The sequence below is a fragment of the Perognathus longimembris genome, chromosome 28, assembly GCF_023159225.1.
Source record: "Perognathus longimembris pacificus isolate PPM17 chromosome 28, ASM2315922v1, whole genome shotgun sequence".
Classification (NCBI taxonomy): domain Eukaryota; kingdom Metazoa; phylum Chordata; class Mammalia; order Rodentia; family Heteromyidae; genus Perognathus; species Perognathus longimembris.
This window is the reverse complement of record NC_063188.1, coordinates 34087920-34109923: the sequence shown is the minus strand read 5'-3', so window position 1 is coordinate 34109923 and position 22004 is coordinate 34087920. Positions and strand designations below refer to the sequence as shown.

General features: G+C 42.8%; 1 protein-coding gene across 1 annotated transcript in view; it reads left to right on the top strand.

Annotated features, from left to right (window-relative positions):
* Window positions 1–19631, top strand: part of Prps1 (phosphoribosyl pyrophosphate synthetase 1) — a 29511-nt gene extending 9880 nt beyond the window's left edge. Inside the window, exons 3-7 of the mRNA XM_048336411.1 lie at window positions 628–726; window positions 2768–2892; window positions 8550–8723; window positions 17894–18053; window positions 18597–19631. Of these exons, the coding sequence (XP_048192368.1) occupies window positions 628–726; window positions 2768–2892; window positions 8550–8723; window positions 17894–18053; window positions 18597–18689 (651 nt within the window). The 3' untranslated portion in view covers window positions 18690–19631. The remainder of the gene's footprint in view (window positions 1–627; window positions 727–2767; window positions 2893–8549; window positions 8724–17893; window positions 18054–18596) is intronic.
* The last annotated feature ends 2373 nt before the right edge of the window (window positions 19632–22004 follow it).

Sequence of the window (22004 nt, the reverse complement as noted above, 5' to 3'; positions counted from 1 at the left end):
ATACTGCAAACATCTACTTCAATCATATTAATCCTCTTTCATTCTCCTTATTATCCTACCTCCCTCATACCTAGTAGCCATCCTCCAACAGCCAGTTGCTCTTTCCCTGCCCCCTAAACTCCCTCTTGATCAACACTTTATGTATTAAAATACTGAATTTGAATAATTGAACACTGGAAGCAGTAGAGGCTGAAACTCGGTATATAAAGTTAGGAAGATAATTTTTTTTTTTTTGGTGGCCAGTCCTGGGCCTTGAACTCTGGGCCTGAGCACTGTCCCTGGCTTCCTTTTGCTCAAGGCTAGCACTCTGCCACTTGAGCCACAGTGCCACTTCTGGCCATTTTCTATATATGTGGTGCTGGGGAATCGAACCCAGGGCTTCAAGTATATGAGGCAAGCGCTCTTGCCACTAGGCCACATTCCCAGCCCCAGATAATTTTATTTACTGTAGTGTCTTTAGTTGGAATAAAGATATTGCACTTAGTATTTGTTGTAGATTATGATGTACTCGGTACCACATTGCTTTCCATGACTTTTCTAGTAGCACAGTTCCTTAAATAGAGCAGGTACTTAATAAATATTTCTCAAGCAAATGAAGTGATTTTCCATTTTTTTCTTTCCATTTAGAGCCGGGCTCCAATCTCAGCCAAGCTGGTTGCAAATATGCTGTCTGTAGCTGGTGCAGATCATATCATCACCATGGATCTACATGCTTCTCAGATCCAGGTATCAGTAAAAGCTAAATATTGGGGGTTAGAAAGATCAGAGGAGAGTCAGACATGGTGGTACACATCTGTAGTCCCAGTTTCTTGAGGGGCTTGAGGGCTGAGAAAACCTGCCCAAGTAGATAGCTCAAGTAAGCTAGACATGAACAAGAAAATTTAACCTTATTTAATAAACCTAGAAAAGAATGCAAGGTGGGCTGTTAACACCCACAGCATAAGGGCTAATGCATTACTTTATGATTTGAAAATATAATAAAATTGCTTGAGGACAATAACTTACATTTTCATTTTTACATACATAAAGAGTTTCTTCATACATTTTAAGTATACTTGAAATATTGATGAAAAGTTTAAAGTATAAATTAAAAGTATAGATTAAAAACGTGTTGACTAGACATTAGCCCTTCCACAAAGATCTTACATGCTGTAATAAGACTTTTTATTTATTTTTTATTGTTACAATATAGTTGATGTACAGAGAGGTTACAGTTATGGAATAAGACTCAAACCCACAGCACCATATTTCCAAGGATTAAGACAGTTACTTTGACATTTTGTACAGCAAATGACCAGATCAGTATACTGCTTCAGCAGGTTCCAGATCAAACAGCTATTAACAAAAGCCATGAAACTTTGTCAGATGTTTCATTTATTTACATTAGAGGTTATATAAAATGTCTGGCGCTACCTGATAGAACATTTTCAAATGAACATAACAAGTTACATGATTCTATAATTAAATCAAAGGCTGAGATTGAACAGGAGGCTTTTTTTTAGAATTTACTTTATTATTATTATTGTAGAGGTGATATACAGAGGGATTATATTTACATGTATCAGATAATGAGAACATCAGTGTCTGCATTCCACTGCTACACGTTTCTACCCTTTCTCCACGTATTCTGAACAGCAGTATTGGGTAGCTCTAAGTTTCACTAGAGTTGCTTTTTTCCCCATTTTTTTGTTATTATTAAGATGATGTACAGAGGAGTTAGTTACATAATATAGTTGTTTTTAAAGTTGTAGAACCTGATTTTCCTTTTTTTTCTCTCGTTCTTTTCTTCGTCAGTCATGGCGTTGAACTTTGGGCCTGGGCGCTGTTCCTGAGCTCTTCAGCTCAAAGCTAGTGCTGTACCACTTGAGCCACAATGCTACTTCTGATTTTCTGGTGGTTAATTGGAGATAAGAGTTTCATGGCCTTTCTTGCTAGAGATGGCTTTGAAACATGATCCTCAGATCTCAGCTTCCTGAGTAGCTAGGTTTACAAGTGCGAGTCACCAGCACTAGGCAGAATGTGCTTTTTCTTAGAAACCCAAACTAAGGGGAGTAGATTACTTCATTTATTTTACACTATTTAATATTTCAAAGCATTATTGTTTGTCTTAAGAAAATACAGTGAGATATGTAGTACAGAGGATTGTACTTATTATTGTAGAATAAGGACACTTTAATACAAGTTAATTTGTATAAACTCAAAAGACATTTCTTCTGTTTGACCATATATAATAAACAGCTTCCACCAAGTTAATATACTATAGGATTTTGAAGTGATTTATTAATAACTCATGAGTGTGCATTTTTTTGCCAGTCCTGGGGCTTGAACTCAGGGCCTGAGCACTGTCCCTGGCTTCTTTTTGCTCAAGGCTAGCACTCTACCACTTGAGCCAGAGTGCCTCTTCTGGCTTTTTCTCTGTGTATGTGGTGCTGAGGAATTGAACCCAGGGCTTCATGTATGCTAAGCAAGCTCTCTACCACTAGGCCGCATTCCCAGCACACTGAGCGTGCATTTTTGCTGGGCAGTTCTTACAGCCTTTGCTAAACTTGGCTGTTCCTCATAGGGGCACATTCATGTTCCTATGGTTAGGTATGAGGTGGCTAAAGGATGGTTTTGCTGATCTTGGCTGCCAAACCCTCAGTTGGATCTTTAGAAATTGCAGTAAAGTAGTCTCTATGTATGTAAGTCACTACTTCTTAAATGTTAGCCATTTATTATTGGAAAAGAAGGAACAAAGAAGCCAGACTGATCCAGCCTTTTACTCCAGGGCTTTTTTGATATCCCAGTGGACAATTTGTATGCAGAGCCTGCTGTCCTGAAGTGGATTAGGGAGAACATCTCGGAATGGAGGAACTGTACCATTGTTTCACCTGATGCGGGCGGAGCTAAGAGGTATGGATGAAAGTACTACTGTGATTTCCAGGGTGCTGGGAAGTCTTTCAGATGATTGTATCACAAAGTGATGTTTTCCTAGCCAAGCAGTATAGTTTGTATGTACTTCTGAGTTCCAGTCACTAGCTGTAACATAGATGACATACAGATTTACTCTTTTACTGACCTGAGTTACTACTTGGAAAAAAAAATAGAAAGGGAGCCCTAAACAGTTATTCATGGTTTTGTGGGCTTGACTGACATATTAGTGATTTGGCACTGAAGAGCTAATGGTACTACTACAAACCTATATGGAAGGGTAGGAAAGTTGTTATGGAAATGAATGTTAGCTACTATTGAACTTCATGTTAGTGGATAAACAAGGTTTTACATACATCTTTTTTTTTTTTTGGCCAGTCCTGGGCCTTGGACTCAGGGCCTGAGCACTGTCCCTGGCTTCTTCCCGCTCAAGGCTAGCACTCTGCCACTTGAGCCACAGCGCCGCTTCTGGCCGTTTTCTGTATATGTGGTGCTGGGGAATCGAACCTAGGGCCTCGTGTATCCGAGGCAGGCACTCTTGCCACTAGGCTATATCCCCAGCCCTACATACATCTTTTAAGGCTGCAGGTTAGATCATTCGATCCTTGGGATTAAAACTTTAACCATGGGGCTGGGGATATGGCCTAGTGGCAAGAGTGCTTGCCTCGTATACATGAGGCCCTGGGTTCGATTCCCCAGCACCACATATACAGAAAGTGGCCAGAAGTGGCACTGTGCCTCAAGTGGCAGAGTGCTAGCCTTGAGCAAAAATGAAGCCAAGGACAGTGCTCAGGCCCTGAGTCCAAGCCTCAGGAAACTTTAACCATGGAAGAGAGTAAAATATGGTGTGTGTGTGTGTGCGCGTGCGTGCATGTGCATGTACGCATGCACACATGCGTGTGTATATGTGAGTGCCAGTCCTGGGGCTTGAACTCAGGGCCTGGGTGCTGTCCTTGATCTTTTGTTTTTGTTTTTGTTTTTGGCCAGTCCTGGGGCTTGGACTCAGGGCCTGAGCACTGTCCCTGGCTTCCTTTTGCTCAAGGCTAGCACTCTGCCACTTGAGCCACAGCGCCACTTCTGGCTGTTTTCTGTATATGTGGTGCTGGGGAATCGAACCCAGGGCCTCATGTATACGAGGCAAGCTCTCTTGCCACTAGGCCATATTCCCAGCCCTGTCTTTGATCTTTTGAAGCTCAAGGCGAGTGCTCTATTGCTTGAGCCACAATGCCACTTCCAGCTTTTTTGAGTAGTTTGGAGATGAGTCTCACAGAATTTCCTGCCCAGGCTGACTACAAACCATGATGCTCAGATCTGAGCTTCCTGAGTAGCTAGGATTACAGGTGTGAGCACCCAGCACCCAGCAAGTATGGCATTTTTTTTCAAATTTTTATTATCAAACTGATGTACAGAGAGGTTACACTTTCATACATTAGGCATTGGATACATTCTTGTACTGTTTGCTACCTTGTCCCTCATACCCCCCTCCCCCCTCCCCCTTTACCTTCCCCCCCTCCCCCCTGAGCTGTTCAGTTCACTTACACCAAACAGTTTTGCAAGTATTGGCTTTTGTAGTTGTTTGTCTTTTTTTACCCTGTGTCTGTCAAATTTGGTATTCCCTTTCAATTTCCTACTTCCAATACCAGTATACACGGTTTCCAATATACTCAGATAAGATTACAGAGATAGTGTAGGTACAAACATAGGAAGGTGATACAAGAACATCATCAATAATAGAAGCTACAGATATACATGGGACGTTGACAGTAGTTACAACTATGATATAACAATTGTTTCCATAACATGGAGTTCATTTCACTTAGCATCATCTTATGTGTTCATAGGGGTATAGCTATTGGTCCTTGTGATGCTCTGCTATGACTTGCCTAAACCTGTACTAATTATTCCCAGTAAGGGAGACCATAGAGTCCATGTTTCTTTGGGTCTGGCTCATTTCACTTAGTATAACTTTTTCCAAGTCCTTCCATTTCCTTACAAATGGGACAATGTCATTCTTTCTGATAGAGGCATAAAATTCCATTGTGTATATGTACCACATTTTCCTGATCCATTCGTCTACTGAGGGGCATCTGGGTTGGTTCCATATTCCAGCTATGACAAATTGTGCTGCGATGAACATTGTTGTGCTGGTGGCATTACTGTGATTTTGTTTGTGGTCTTTTGGATAGATACCCAAAAGTGGGGCTGCTGGGTCATAGGGGAGTTCTATATTTAGCCTTCTGAGGAATCTCCATACTGCTTGCCAGAGAGGCTGAACCAGTTTACATTCCCACAAACAATGAGGTAGGGTTCCCTTTTGGTCACATCCCCTCCAACAATTGTTATTGTTAGTTTTCTTGATATATGACATTCTTACTGGGGTGAGATGGAATCTCAATGTTGTTTTGATTTGCATTTCTTTTATGGCCAGTGATGTAGAGCACTTTTTCATATGTCTCTTGGCCATTCTCATTTCCTCATCAGAGAAGTCTCTTTGTAAGTCCTTAGCCCACTTGATGAGGGGGCTATTGGTTCTTTGTGGTTTTGTTTTGGAAGAAGGTAATTTTTTTAGTTCTGCATATATTTTAGAGATGAGGCCTTTGTCTGTTGAATGTCCGGTAAAGATCTTCTCCCAGTCTGTGGGCTTTCTGTTTATCTTGCGAGCTATGTCCTTTGCCGTGCAGAAGCTCTGCAGTTCGATGCAGTCCCATTTGTCCAACCTTTCTTTAAGTATGGCATTTTTTTTATGCTACTGGGGATTGAACTCACGGCCTCTCCCTTGCTAGGACAGAGCTTTATTGTTTGGTTTTGTTTTTTTGCCAGTCCTGGGCCTTGAACTCAGGGCCTGAGCACTGTCCCTGGCTTCTTTTTGCTCAAGGCTAGCACTCTGCCACTTGAGCCACAGTGCCACTTCCGGTTTTTAATATATATGTGGTGCTGAGGAATCGAACCCAGAGTTTCATGTATACGAGACGAGCACTTTACCACTAGGCCGTATTCCCAGGCCAGACCAGAGCTTTACAACTTGGTCATATCACTAACTGTGTATGCTATTTTTATTTAAAAGCCAAGACCTTAAAACTTTTAGCAAATTCTTTGTCAGATATTGCCCATTACCATATTTTATAGTTCACAGGGTACAAAATAAAAACCCTTGGGGGACTGGGAATGTGGCCTAGTGGTAAAGCGCTTGCCTCCTATACATGAAGCCCTGGGTTCGATTCCTCAGCACCACATATATAGAAAAGGCCAGAAGTGGCGCTGTGGCTCAAGTGGCAGAGTGCTAGCCTTGAGCAAAAAGAAGCCAGGGACAGTTCTCAGGCCCTGAGTCCAAGGCCCAGGACTGCCAAAAAAAATAAAAAATAAAAAAAAACCCTTGGGTTTTTTTTTCTTTTTGTGTGCTAGTACTGAGGCTTAAACTCAAAATTCAGCATGACACTCCTCTTTACCTTTTTCTGTTCAAGACTACTGCTCTATCCCTTGATCTACACTTACTTGCACATCTCTTGCCTTCTTACTGGTTAGACATAAGAGTCTCTTGAATACTCTGTGAACCTTGATTCTCAGATCTCAGCCTCTTAAATAGCTAGGATTATAGCTGTAAGCCGCCAGCACCCAGTTTGAGAGCCCGTGATTATCTTAGTGGATTGGGCCTCAGTAATGCATACAAATCGTATGACATGACACACAGTGTTTGTTGTTTTTGCTGGTATAGAGGCTTCAACTTGAGGCAATGATTGCTCTCAATTAACTTGCTCAGCCATTTGAGCCATGCCTCCACCCTAGCTTTTTGGTGGTTATTTCCTTGGAGATGGAATCTGGACATTTTGCTGCCTGAACTGACTTTGAACACCAATCCTCTAGATCTCAGACTCCTGACTAGCTAGGATTCCAGGTTTGGACCATCAATGCCAAGATTTTACAAATATTTTTCTTGTTGGAGAAACACAAAATGAAGAGCTACAAAACACAGATGATTAGGAAAACCTAATTCAGGACTTTCTAAAAGCCATTCAAATCTTCAATGACTTTCTCAACAGCCTCTTTAATTTCAGTAATTTTGGTGGAACTGATAAGCTGAGAACTTGAGTTCTGTTATCTAGCCAGATGTATGGCTTGATGAACCCTTTGTAATATCACTAGTTACCATCTGTGATACTAGAGACACATTTAAAAAAATCCCTACACTGGTAGTTGCCACATTTGTTTCTTAACTTCTGGGCATTTTGTTCACATGATGCCAGAAGATTTGGAAAATAGTCACATTTGAAGTAATAGAGCGGGATTTCTTTCAAGTTTGGTATAAGAAAGCTCCCTTCAGCAGATGGCTTTTCTGCTTTTCATAAGTTCTTCATTGTGATTGCCTTATAGTGTTGAATTTTCTGAGTGGCTGTTCCTTGTGTCTTGGCAGGTTGTCAGGAATAGGTAAGGATCCCTGTGTGATTGTAAGCTGCAGTTCTTCATTGAGTATAGTAAATTATGTTTTCTCTGTCTTTTCTGCTTTGATAGTGACTGTTGGCTACTGAGCACAGTCAGGGATACTTGAGAAAACGGACATGCATTTACTATGGATTGATATTGGGTACCTAAGTAGGAATAAAGGAGAGTTTGTTTACATCAAAGAGCAAATTTGTATAGAATAGTGGTTCAAACCTTACGATCATCTCTGATATAGCATAAGCAAAGGGAACAGGACATGATGAACCAAAGCACATGCTTCTTATTAAAGCACAACAAAGATGGCGGAGTACAGCATGGATGCACATCACTTGGGATAACCCGCTGCTATTTACCCCTAAGTGCCTCTCTACTTGAGTGAATTATGTGGTACTTTGTCACCAGACAGATTTGTCTTCTCTCCAGTCTTCTAGTGTGGTTCAATATAAATGTAGTTTGTAATCAGGGAAAAGAAGTCAGAAGTGTTTTATTTGGAGATAGCCTGGGTTGTATAGTGAAAGGCCCAGTTTGTCTGGTTAACTGGTATCACTTTCTTTCTAGCATTCGTAAAAGGAATTCCCCAGCTTGGTGTTCAGGTATAGTTGACACTGACTTGGTGGATGTTTTTCCACCATCACAGAGGGAAGCAATGAGGGCATGGGCATTGGAACAAGCTGTGCACAGCTCCACTCCCACAAGCTTTAGGTTCACATCTCACCACATCCATAGTCACGGGTCTTCTTCTGCGATGGAAATTGGTATAATTTTTGCACTCCCAATTTAGTTAATAAGGTCTTCTTCTGCCAGTCTACTAAACTAATATATATTTGCCTATATTACTTACCAGGACTGGTAGGGGTATCTTCTTTCTGCCTAGAATGAATGATTATCCAAATTGAGAAACACATTCCTATAAAAGGTATGATTTAATAAATAAAACCCAGTTTGTTTGTCTTTGAGATGCTGATGATAGTTGCTTTCTTCCAGCCCTGGGAATGATTTAGTTTCAAGGACTATTCTTCGCCCAGGAAGCCAGCCCATTCTTCTGTGCATGTGATGCTGTGGAATCGAACTCAGGGCCTCATGCGTGCTACACAAGCACTTTACTACCAAGCTACACCCCTAGCCCTACCAGCCTAGTCTTCTGTGTTTGAAGCCATATACATGTGTATTTAAATTAACTTGGAGTATCTACTGTTTTACAGAGTGACCTCCATTGCAGATCGGTTGAATGTGGACTTTGCATTGATTCACAAAGAGCGGAAGAAGGCCAATGAAGTGGACCGCATGGTGCTAGTAGGAGATGTGAAGGACCGAGTGGCCATCCTTGTGGATGACATGGCTGATACTTGTGGCACGATCTGTCATGCAGCTGACAAGTATGATGTTGGGGGGCCGGTCAATAGGTGCAAAACCCTAACTGAATTACTAGACCTAGCTGATTTCTTTTTGGAACAGAATTGAAGGAGGGGTAGGTAGATTTTTTTGGAACAGATATTGAAGGGATAGGTACCAGTAATGGGACTCATGCTGTCATTTAGCTTTCCCACTCTCAGCTGGCACTGTACCACTTGAGCCACAGCTCCAATTCTAGCTTTTTGGTGTTTAGTGGTTAACTGGAGATAAGCATCTCAAGGCCTTATATTTCACCCTCTTTTTATAAAAATTTAATTCATATATTAATTGAACACAAATTTTTTGACAAGGTGTTGTGCAAAAAGGGTACATTTACATAGTAGGGCAGTGTGTACATTTCTTGTGATATCTTACGCCCTGTTTTTCTTTCCCTTCTCTAGGTGAGGTAGACATACATATAATATACAATTTATCAAGAACATATACAGTAGCCACGTGGCCAAGCCCAAGAAAATTTGCCCAGGGCTTTAAATGTAATGTCGATATTAGACGATATGTCGACAGTAGTAGTCTTATATGAACGTACATACATAGCTTTTGAGCTATTGTATTCCACTGAGAGGTCGATTTTTGACCTCTATATGTTGAGTAGTTGTTTGGTTTTAGTTACATAATGTTGGGTCGCTGCCCCAATCCTGTGGGAAATACCATTTGACAAGCAGTTTTTGGTTTCACAGACCTGGTCTCTACTGTCTCTCCGTCTCCCTTTCTTAACAGTCATATATCAGGGAGATCATGCCCCTTTGTTTTCTGTGTTCTAGGCTTGTCTCGCTCAACATTATTTGTTCAAGTTCTGACCATTTCCCTGCGAATAACAATATTTCACCATTCCTAATCGCTATGTAGTATTCCATTGTGTATAGGTACCATATTTTTTGGATCCATTCATCTGTGGAGGGGCATCTGGTTTGTTTCCATATTTTGGCTATTGTGAATTGTGCTGGAAGTACAAATGTCTTTTTGATATCTTGGAACTTGCTGTTTAGGATAGATGCCTAGGAGTGGTATGGCTGGGTCATAGGGTAGGTTGAGCTTTTTGAGAAACCTCCATACTATTCTCCAAAGTGGTTGTACTAATTTGCACACCCACCAACAATGGAGAAGGGTTCCTCTCCCCGCACCCCCTCCAGCATTTGTTGTTGCCTGAGTTCAGAGTATAGGCCATACTAACTGGCGTGAGGTGGTATCTCAGGGTTGTTTTTATTTGCATTTCCTTTACTACCAGGGATGTTGAACATTTCCTCATGTGTTTCTTTGCCATTTTTATTTCTTCTCTTGTGAAGTCTCTCTTTAGCTCCTATGCCCATTTCCTAATTGGTTTATTGGGCTTGGATGGGGCTTAGTTTTTTGAGTTCTCTGTAGATGACAGATATTAGGCCTTTGTCTGTTGCTGTGCTGGTAAAGATCCTTTCCCATATGGTTGGCTGTTTTTCTGTTTTGGTGGCTATGTCCTTAGCTGTGCAGAAACTTTTTAATTTGTACTAGTCCCATTTGTCGAGTCTCTCCCCTATTTGTTGTGCCCCTGGGACTATATTCAGGAAGTTTCTTCCTGTGCCTGTAAGTTCTAGCGTCTTTCCTACTCTGTCCTTCAGTAGTTTCAAGGATTCAGGTCTGATATTGAGGTCCTTGATACATTTTGAGTTGATCTTGGTGCATGGTGATAGGCTTGGGTCTACTTTGAGTTTTCTGCATATAGCTGCCCAGTTCTCCCAGCACCAGTAGTTGAAGAGGCTATGTTTATTCCATTATATGTCTTCAGCTCCTTTGTCGAATCTTCAATTCTAATCCATTGGTCTTCCGGTCTGTTTTTATACCAATACCAGGCTGTTTTTGTTATGATGACCCTATAGTAGAGCTTGAAGTCTGGTATTGTGATACCTCCTGCACTGCTTATTTACCTAGAATTACTTTGGCTATTCTATGTCTTTTGCTGTTCCATATGAATTTATGGGTTGCTTTCTCTATTTCAGTGAAGAATGTGCTGGGATTTTGATAGGGATTGCATCGAATTTGTATAACAATTTGGGCAATATGGCCATTTTCACTATATTGATTCTGCCTACCCATGAGCATGGGAGGTCTTTCCATCTCCTTGTGTCTTCTTTGATTTCCCTTATTAGATTTTTATAGTCCTCATTAAATAGGTCCGTCACGTCCTTGGTTAAGTTGATCTCTAGGTACTTTATTCTTTTTTTGGCTACTGTAAATGGAATTGTTTCCATAATTTCCTTTTCTGTTTGTACATTGCTGGTGTACAGAAAAGCTGCTGACTTTTGTGGACTGATTTTGTATCCTGCTACTTTGCCAAAATGGTTTATTAGGTATAGGAGTTTGGGTACTGAGTTTTTTGGGTCCTTCAGATATAAGATCATATCGTCTGTGAATAGGGATAACGATTTCTTCCTTGCCGATGTGGATCCCTTTGATGTCCTCCTCTTGCCTTATTGCTATGCCTAGTGATTCCAGCACTATGTTGAAAAGAAGTGGGGAGAGTGGGCATCCTTGTCTTGTTCCTGAGTTTAGGGGGAATGATTTAAGTTTCTCTCCATTTAATATGATGTTAGCAGTTGGTCTGTTGTATATGGCTTTTATTGTTTTGAGGAATGTTTCATCTATTCCTGTTCTCTCCAGATCTTTTAATAAGTATGGGTGTTTTATTTTGTCAAAGGCTTTTTGGGCGTCGACTGAGATAACAATGTGATTCTTGATTTTAGTTCTGTTTATGTGGTGAATTACATTGATTGATTTACGGATGTTGAACCATCCTTGTGACTGTCGGATGAAGCCTACTTGGTCATGATGTATAATTTTCTTGATCAGTTTCTGGATCCTGTTCGCTAATATTTTATTGAGGAGCTTTGTGTCTGTGTTCATTAGTGATATTGGTCTGTAGTTCTCTTTTTTTGTTGGGTCTTTGCCTCGTTTGGGAATGAGTATGATATTAGCTTCATAGAATGAGTTTGGGATTTCTCCCTCTGTTTCTATTTTGCGGAAGAGTTTGAGGAGTATTGGTATTAGCTCCTCACTAAAGGTTTTGTAGAATTCGTTGGTGAATCCATCTGGGCCTGGGCTTTTCTTTGTTGGGAGGTTTCTTGATTACCTCCTGTATCTCACTGTAAGTTATTGGTTTATTTAGTTGATTTATTTCTTCTTGGTTCACTTTGGGCAGTTTATACTTCTCTAAGAATTGATCCATTTCTGTAAAATTATTGTTTTTCACTGAGTAGAGGTTCTGGAAATAGCTCCTTATGATTGTTTGAATATCATGTGTACTTGTATTTTTTCCGATCGAATCCCTGATTTTTATGTATATGAGTCTCTTTTCTTTTTTTGGTAAGTCTTGCGAGGGGTCTGTAGATTTTATTTATTTTCTCAAAGAACCAGCTTTTAGTTTTATTTATTTGTTGAATGGTCTTTCTATTTTCAATCAGATTTATCTCTTCTTTAATCTTTGTGATCTCTCTCCTCCTAGTCATTTTAGATTCGATCATTTCTTGTTTCTCCAGTTGTTTTAGTTTCATCATGAGGTTATTCACCTGCTCTACTTCCATTCTTTTAATGTGAGTGCTGAGGGCAATGATCTTGCCTCTCAGTACTGCCTTAGCTGTGTTCCATAGGTTTCTTTGTGATGTATTTTCTTTGTCATTGTGGCTTATGAATTCGTTGATTTCATCTTTAATTTGGTCTGTGGCCCAAGTGTTGGATAACTGTGGGTTTTAGCATCCAAGAATGTGTATAGCCTCTGTGGTAACCGTTGTTATTGAGGGTTACCTTTAATCCACTGTGATCAGATATAATACATGGGTTGACATCAATACTTTTGTATTTGCTGAGGTTCTTTGTGTGGGCTATGACATGGTCTATTTTGGAGTATGATCCATGGGCTGCTGAGAAGAAGGTGTATTGGGTCTCTAGGGTGGAAGATTCTGTATAGATCTGTCAGATCCATTTGGGATATGGTGTTACTTAGGTCCTCAGCTCCCTTGCTGATCTTCTGGGTGTTGGATCTGTCTCTTGGAGAGAGTCGGGTGTTAAAGTCTCCCACTATGATTGTGTTTGGGTCTCTTGTTCTGTAGTTCTGTGAGAATTTGCTTTACATATGTAGGGCCTCTTTTGTTCGGTGAGTATACATTTATCACCGTGATGTCTTGATTCTGGATTTTTCCTTGTATTAAAATGTAGTGTCCTCCTTTGTCTTTTTGAGTTGATTTTAATGAAAAGTCCAGCTTGTCTGAGATCAGGACGGCTACACCTGCCATTTTGGTAGGTGCGTTTGCTTGGAAGATCTTGCTCCATCCTTTCATTGGGAGCCTGTTTTTGTCCCTTGCTATAAGGTGGGTCTCTTGTAGACAACAGATGCCAACTTTTTGTTTTGCGGATCCATTCTGCCAGTCTGCTCCTCTTTATCGGAGAGTTTATACCGTTTATCTTCAAAGAGATCAAGGATAAGAGTGTTTTTTCTCCTTCCATTTTCTTGTTGGGCTGTTTTTTCCTCTTTTTTTTTTCTTGTCTTTAGTGAGCTGCTCTTTCTGTTGGGCTCTGGCTATTGTAGTTTCTTTCTGTTTCTGTCTGTGTGTCCTGTACGATTTCTGTTGGGTGGGATTCCCCTCTTAGAATTCACTGTAGGGCTGGTTTTTTATTCACATACTCCTTTAGATCCTCTTTGCTATGGAAAGATCTGGTTTTCCCTTCGAATGTGAACTCCACCTTCTCTGGATATTTAATCCTAGGTTGCACATTGTTGGTCTGTAGAACTTGGATGGTGTTCTTCCACTCACTTCACGCTTGGTAGGTTTGTGTGGAGAGGTCTGCTGTTATTCGAATCCTCTTCCCATTGTAGAAAATTTCTTTCTTCGCTTTGGCTGCATTCAGAATTTGCTCTTTATTCTTGAGATCTGAAGTCTTGAATATTATGTGCCTTGGGGTGGCTTTTCTGGGGTCTGGCCTGCCAGGTGTCCTATAGGCTTCGGTTACCTGGATGAGGTCCCTTGTGAGATTGGGGAAGTTTTCTGCAATAACTTTATTGAAAATATGATGAAGCCCTCTGCTTTGGTGTTCGGCTCCTTCTATTCCAGTTATGCGCAGATTATATCTCTTGTCTTTGTCCATTAGTTCCTGGATTAGTCTTCCCTGAAGCCTCACCATTTCTTGGAGTGTGGTAATTTTCTGGTTCTTGTCGGCTGCTTCATCATCCAAGAGAGAGATTCTGGATTCCATATGGTCAATTCTTTGTGCTGTGGATTCAATTGCGGAGTTTATGGATGTCAGAGAGCTATTTATGGTTGTCAGATCAGCTCTGATGGTGGAAATTTCTTCCTTTAAAGAGTTGTATTTTAAATGTATTTTTTCATGCATTTCACTTCTCAGGATGTTAAGGTCTTCTTTAACAGAGGTTTGCATTGTATCCATTTTTGCTTCCATTTCTTTCTTGGCTTCCTGGATATCCTTCAAGACTTCCCCTCTAAACTCCTGGAATTGTTTTCTGATTTTGTTTCTAACGCTTTCCATCATTTCTGTTAACATGGCCTCATTTGCTTTTTTTATTCTCCATCTCCTCTTCAGTTGTGCTGCTTTTTGGAGCTGGCGAGTTGGCTTGCCCTTTGAACTGTGCTATATTTCTTTGTGATTTGCGCATCTGGAGATCTGTGGGTGGCTTTCCTGGTTTGGCTTTGTGCTGGTTCCCGCTGGTCCGTCAGTGGGAGCCTTGTGTCCCGGTGGTGTCCTGGCTCTGGGTTTGGGTTTGGGTGTTGAACCTTGCTTCCCAATGGGTGAGCGTGACCTTCTCAGTTGTTGCTGCACTTGGGGGCCGGTAGGTTCTGTGTCTTTCTCTGCGGGACAGTGTCCTGCCACTGTGTTGTGCTGACCCTAGCGTGCCCCTGGTGTGGGTTTGCTGGTCGCTGATTCAGCGTGGCGTGGAGGCTTATTTCTTCTTTGGTTCTTTTTTCCACTCTGTATCTTGGTCAGAGGAGCTCACCTCTCAGGCAGTTCGCCTTCCTGTGTGGCCAGCTCCGGGGCCGGTGTTGTTGAGGGGCGGCCCACCCACTTGTGCGAAAGGCGCTAAGCTGAGTGGGCACCGCCGCTGGCGAGCTCTGCCCTCCTGTGCGGGCGCGCCTACCTGAGCGGGGTACGCCTACCAGAGAGGGCGCTGTCGCCGGGGGTTCCGCCCACCTATGCGCTGTGCGCCCACTACAACGGGCGCTGCCGCTGTGGCCCCGTCCACCTGAGTGGGGTACGCCTACCAGAGCGAGCCCCGGGTTGTTGGGTTGTGCTTGCGCCCTCTTGCAAGTCCGCTGTGGGGGGATCAACTGTCCGGACGCGGGTTAGCGCCCTCAGACTGTGCCTCCACTGCGAGGGGGGCGCGTGATCAGGCCCAGGTGTCCCTGCTGTGCTGGTATTGCCCACCAGCACCTGTGATTTTAGTTGTAAAAGTCCGCGAGGTCCAGGCGCCACGGGTGGGGCTTGCACTGCTGGCCGTCCCCCGCCCCTGTTGGGAAGGGGGCACGGCCGGCTCAGCCAGTTCAGGCTCCTGGGCGGCCTTGGGGCTGCTCCACCTTTCCCCTGCTAAATTCCTGTGACTTCCCGGAGCCTGATGGGGCCTTCCCGCCTGATTTGGGGGTTCTTTGTTCCCTCGGGGTGGGGAGGGGGAGGGAGGGAGATCTAGCTTCTTTGTAGGGTTTGGGTCTCTGATAGCTGGTCTCCCATTGGGGGAGGGCTAATGGGGGACTCACTGGTCCTGGATTGTGTGTGTGTTCCGCACCGCCGTTGGCCCTTCGGGGGTGGAGTGCTGGGGTGTGGCGAAAGGTCGTGGTGGCATCCCCGGCTCTCCCCTCCCCTTCTGCACTGCTGGGTTCCCCCGCTGCTCACGTCCAATCCCGGCCGTGCAGTCCCGAACTTCCCCTCGCCGCCATCGCTGTGTGTCTTGGTCCGCGCTCCCCCTGGGGTCCCTGGAGTCCCGCTGTCTGGACTCTGCGCTCCCAGTGTGAGTTTTCAGCAGTTGGTCTGCCTATGGCTGGGTCCCCTTTCCCAGCCTGGCCCTGTTCGGGCCAGGGTCGGCTGGTGGGGGGAGGGTACCCCGTAGATTCTCCAGCTCCGTGTAGGTTTTCAGCTCTTCTTTTTTGCTCCTGTTTTTTTTTTTTTTCCTGTGTTTCTCCACTGCTTCTGGCTGCTGGTTTTGCTGGGTTCTTGCTGGGTTGTTGGGTGCTGGAGTTCCCAGCTCGCTATTCCGTTGGAGCGAGTTGGGGTGCCTCCCTACTGTGGCGGTGCCATCTTCCTCTCTTCCTGTTTTTTTCATATCTCACCCTCTTGAAAGCTAGGATTACAGACATGAGCCCTACTGGTGCCATCCTTCATCTTAACCTCGTGACTGTTTTACCTGGCACATTAAAAAAAAATACTGACCGGATCCTAGTCACCAGCTTCTTGCTTCCCTAGTTTATCATATTCACTAGCTTTGTACTTAGCTAGGTGTCACTCTACCTATTGCCTACCATCCAAGCCACTATGGGCTGCATTATTTCTTAAAATGTTCTATGATTTTTGTACCTTTTTTTAGCAGTGTTAAGGCTTTGAATTCTGGGGTCTTGTGCTTACTAGGTGGTACCTTACTATCTGAGTTAATCCCCCCTAACCTTTTGTTTTATTTTTCAGTTAGTGTCAGGTTTTGCCTGGGACAGCCTTGGACTGTGATCCTCCTACATATAAATGACCCTCCTGGAGAGCTATTTTTTTCTTTTAGATATTGGAGTTTGAATACTAACTTGCTCTTGGTGAGCAGGTGCTCTATAACTTGAACCATGCACCCAACCCTCTCCTGTATAGGTGGGATCACAGGCACACTCTACCATGACAGATATAAGGTCTCGATAACATTTGCCCAGGCTAGCCTGGAACAAAGAACATCCCAATCTCAGCCTTGTAAATAGTTAGAATGACAGATGGACCCCAACTACACCCCGCTATTGTTTGAGATGGAATTGCTTAAACTTTTCTTAAACAACAATCCTCCTGGTCTCTACTTCCAAGTAGATAGAATTATAGGCATGAACCACTATTCTCAGAATTTATTTGAGGCAGTTAGGATTCTTAGCCTAGAGAAGCCTTATTCTGCCCTGCCTCAGCTTCCCAAGTTCTAGGACTAGAGGTATCCACCACCATGCCACCCCTATGATTTTGTAATCTCATGAATATCTGCCACTAGTATATAAAAAAGTGCCCAAGTAGCCAGGTATTAGTGGCTCAAGCCTATAATCCTAGCTGCTGAGAAGTTACATGAGGGGTTGTGGTTCAAAGCCAGCCAGGGCAGGAAAAAATGTCCATAAGAGTCCATCTCCAATTAACCAGCAAAAATCCAGAATGGCGGTACCAAGTATGAGTGAGCAAGCTGAGCAAACAAGTTCAAGCCTCCTTGCCCTAGCAAAGAAAAACATGAAAAATGTCATTAGATGTGATTATTGGCTTAGATCCTTGAGTTTACTTAACATTTGTAACGTTGATTTTTTCCTTTCTTAGGTAATTGATGTACTAATTGTAACCGATCAACTTCTTACAATGGCAGCAGCTTACCATGATAATTTCTATCTCTTCCATGGCACAACCCAATGCAAGTGTTCTTGCTTGGGTTCAATTTCAGGGGATCAGATTTTTTCTCTAGAAAGGGAGAAGAACAGAGGGTCACCAAGGAAAACTATATAAGTTCTGCCACAAAGTACCTTCATGCACATTCTCCATGGTATGGACAGAATCCTCCTGTGGAGCCATAGCCCCAAGCCTGATGGGCTTGAGATTGCCTTTGAGAGTTATTTTGATGTAGATGATGTCCTTCAACAGCAGAGGCCTTTGGATGACCTTAGTGTCCTTATGAGAAGAAAATGCTAGAGAGCCAGCTGGCACTCTCCTGGTGAGTGTGCTCAAGAGATTGTAAGAGCACACAGCAAGGTGGCTCTACCTCGAGGTTAAGAAACAAAGTGGACCTTGACATTGGGTTTGCCAGCCTCTGGATCTGTAAGAAATAAGTCTCCTTCACCCACCAAGTCTATTGTATTTTATTATGATAGACTAATACATTCCTCTTTTGCTCTACTCAGATTCCATTGTAACATGTAACACTAATCCAAATCAACTGTTTTTCCTCTAGACTTCTCTCAGCTGGAGCTACCAGAGTTTATGCAATCTTGACTCATGGGATCTTTTCTGGCCCAGCCATTTCTCGCATCAACAATGCCTGCTTTGAAGCAGTTGTAGTCACTAACACTATACCTCAGGAGGACAAGATGAAGCATTGCTCCAAAATACAGGTGAGGATAAGAACATAGCAAGACCAAGTATTTAGGAGGTGGTTACATAACATTGACTTAGATAGCTGAATTCTGAAGATTCCCTTGAGTCTTAAGGGTTTAGTCTATCATCACCATTTTGATGTGCCTGAGTCAAGATTTTTCCTCCATTATTGGTATCTTTTTTTTTTTTTTGGCCAGTCCTGGGGCTTGGACTCAGGGCCTGAGCACTGTCCCTGGCTTCCTTTTGCTCAAGGCTAGCACTCTGCCACTTGAGCCACAGTGCCCCTTCTGGCCATTTTCTGTATATGTGGTGCTGGGGAATCGAACCCAGGGCCTCATGTATATGAGGCAGGCACTCTTGCCACTAGGCCATATCCCCAGCCCCATTATTGGTATCTTGACCCTTTCCTAAGTGGTTAGAGTACAACATGTTAGAAAATGTAGCTGAGTGTGGGCTCCTGAGGGAGAGTGCTTAACTTTCCTGCTCACCAGCCCAGGCTCCAGGTGGGCTAGTTAGCTCTGCCCCTAAGTACTGACTTGCTACCTGTCTTACTTTTGTAGGTGATTGACATCTCCATGATCCTTGCAGAAGCCATCAGGAGAACTCACAATGGAGAATCTGTTTCTTACCTGTTCAGCCATGTCCCTTTATAATAGAATAACTTCAGAGGCTTTTTAAAAATGAAGTTAACCCCACCCCCTTGTTCTCCCTTGGTTTTTCTAGTATTTGACAAATTTAGCAGAAGACCTAGCTTGCTCCAGTGTAGCTTTCTACATCCCACACTGTATATTAGAATTAGTGGATCCTAATTTGGGGAAAGACAAATTGAGATAACTGCTGGGATTTTCTACCTGCATTATCTTATCCTGGCTTCCTTGGTCATTTTATGACCCCTGCAGCATTCACTAGAGCTCAGCTGCCATAAGATTTGCAGACTTTTGAGCATGTTCTGCAAAGCTGTTTTAAATGTGATTGAGAAAGTTTGGATTCCTTTGCATGTGAATGCTTTGGGTTTTTTTTCCCCTTTGTTGCAAGTAACTAGCAACAAAGCCTGCATATGTGAAACAAATTCTCCAAGGCCTACTACATTACAGCAGGTCTGAACAGCCCCTGTAAGGCAGGAGTAAGCAGTTCAGCTTAAGCAGGATCTTCAAGTGGGGATGGAGGGTAGCTCAGTGTAGCAAATGTGTCTTGGGAGGAAGAAGCCTGATCTATCATCATCATCTGCTTGACTGTGTAGCTTGGATACTCCTTTGTACCTAATCCTTTTTATTTGGCATTACATTCAGCCATCTTGACCTGGCCAAATATCATTTGGGGCCCAACTAGTCATTGTACTCTTGTCTTCTGCAATACAGACTTGCTTCCTGCTGGGTAATTGTTAACGTTCATGTTAGATAATTTGCTGTAGTGTAATCTGTCAGCCTGCTACCACTGTGGTTGTAGGTTTTAGGTGATATCTTACATAGTGCCTTTTAACTAATAAGTATTTAATTTTCCTTGGATCCGTTTGGCCTCAAGTGAACTGAGACTATTTTCAAGAGACTGATATTATTGTCTGTTGTAGAGAAAACTAATAAAGTGTTCGTGTGTGATTTGGGTCTGTAGCATATCTACATTGATTTCTCTCCCGAAGGTTTGGTTTAGAAGTAATTCTTGATTTCTGGTAATTTCCTTTGTTTCCAAATTCCTAACTACCTTCTTAAGACAAGAGAAAATAATGCAGTGGTTTTATTCACCTGCAAGACAAAGATATTGAGGTTTTCTGAGGGTTGGAGAAAATTAATTCTGTGCCCTATACTTGAATCATAGGGAGTACTGATTATTCGTGGGAATCAAATTAGGTATTTACATAGAGGAGAAGAATAGTTTGTGTTTTATTCATTTCGAACCAATTTTTCCAAATATAGTAGTTTACATCCACTCATCAATTTTAACATTTCCTTTCAGTTATGAAAATTACCTGTAATTGGGCAAAAGCCATCACCAGATTCTGGTCATACATTACTCCTTGCCTCCTCATACCTAAAACCATAGATTGCCTGGACCTAGGCTGGCAGTCCCCAAAGCTAGTATTTTAGCTTTATCTCAATTGGGGGCTGCTACTCAGTATACGTTCCAGGTTGAATTTCAAATGCTTTCTACTAGAAATGTTGACTTGTTTGTGCATTGGTGGCACAGAGCCCATAACAACCTGAGGGTTATTAGAATTAGCCTGGAATTCTAAAGAAAAAGATCATTTTCTTGGCTGGGGTGTAGCTCAGTGGCAAAGTGCTTGCCTAGCAAGTGCAATGTCCTGAGTTCGATCCCCAGTACCAAAAAAGAAAAGACAAAAAAAAGATCATTGTAAGAAATCTGGTGATGGGTGGCTCCTCTCTCACCCCAGAATTATGAGACTGAGAGAAGATAGCTTTGCACTATTGGCCTAGAGGCCTCTATCCAGATTAGAGACTATTTATTCAAGGTAAATGTTCCATGTGTATTAAAAAAAAAAAAAGCCATTGTCCTAGGTGCGGAAATGGAACCAGCCTTCTTCCTTTGTACCTGTTGTCATTAAAGACATCCTTTACTTGATTAGATTCCTGAAGCCCAGAGCCTGGCTTTGTGCTATATCTTTACAGAAGATCACAATCCTCAAATCTCAGCCTCCCGAGTAGAATTATATATGTGAGTCACTAGCAGCTGGCTTACTCCATGCTTTTTTCACATTATTTTTGGACTAAGAATGTGGCTCTAATTGTCAAGCCTCTGTAGAACAATCTTGAGCCCTTGCATTCTGTCCCTAGTATAAATTAATCAAATTTTTTATCTTTTAGCCTAGTGGCTCACACCTGTAATCCTAGCTACTCAGGAGGCCAAGATTTTAGGACAGAAGTTTGAAGCCAGCCTGGGCAGGAAAGTCCATGAGACTTATTATCTCCAATTAAGCAGCATAAAGCCAGAAGTGGAGCAAGCACTAGCCTTTAGTGGTAAAGCACTAGCCCTGAGCACAAAAGCTCAGGGACAGGGCCCAGGCCCTGAGTTCAAACCCCAGAACTGACACACATGTGCCCTCGCATACATACCACAATCCAGCCAAAACTGAGCAGTCCATTTCACCTGGAAGTATATTAAGCAGTCTCAACTTTTATAGATCTTAGAGTACAAGAGTACAGCCTGGAAGGATACAAAGGATGAGCCCTTTCATACAGCAGCAGAGCAGAGCCGACCAAGTAGGGCTATCCTGTACTAGAAGCCTCCCTTGCTTTCCCCAAGGACCAATGTTGCTCCTGAGTTGCCTCCAGCTGACACCACCAATCCACAGTACTCAAATTCCTGCAGCCACCTCCTGGCTCGAGGCCTGCAGTGCTACATTGCTACCACCAGGGGGAGCTAATCAGGTGCCAAGACAAGGAAGGGACACCTATGGAAAAATGACTGGAGGCTCTAGCTGTAAGTAACCTGAGCACTTGTCAGCCTTTCAGGACCCCTCTTCCTCTGTGTGTCCCCAGCAGCCAGGGTGACAGCATGATACCCAGTTCACATTAAGCAGACCGGCAAGTGCACACATCCTCAGTGTACCCCTCAAAGCATTTTCACAAACCAAATTCTGTGCTAGATGCTGGGAAGACACGAGTGTGACAAAGTTTGGAACCATAGGGATGGATGACTAAGATTGGCATGGTAAATATGTTGATAATGAAGAACCAGGTGCTACCAGAGCAATGGAGAAGGCACCATAGCCAGAATTGGTTGGGAAAGAGTCCCTGGAGATAATTTGACTCTTGAAGCAGAAGTTGGTCACCAGGTGCTGGCGGCTGACACCTATAATCCTAGCTACTTGGGAGGCTAAGATCTGAGGATCGCAGTTCAATGCCAACCTGGGTAGGAAAGTCTGTTAGACTATTATTTCCAGTTAACCACCAGAAAACCAGAAGTGGTGCTGTGACTCAAATTGGTAGAGCTTTGCCTTGAGCTTTGAGAAAAGC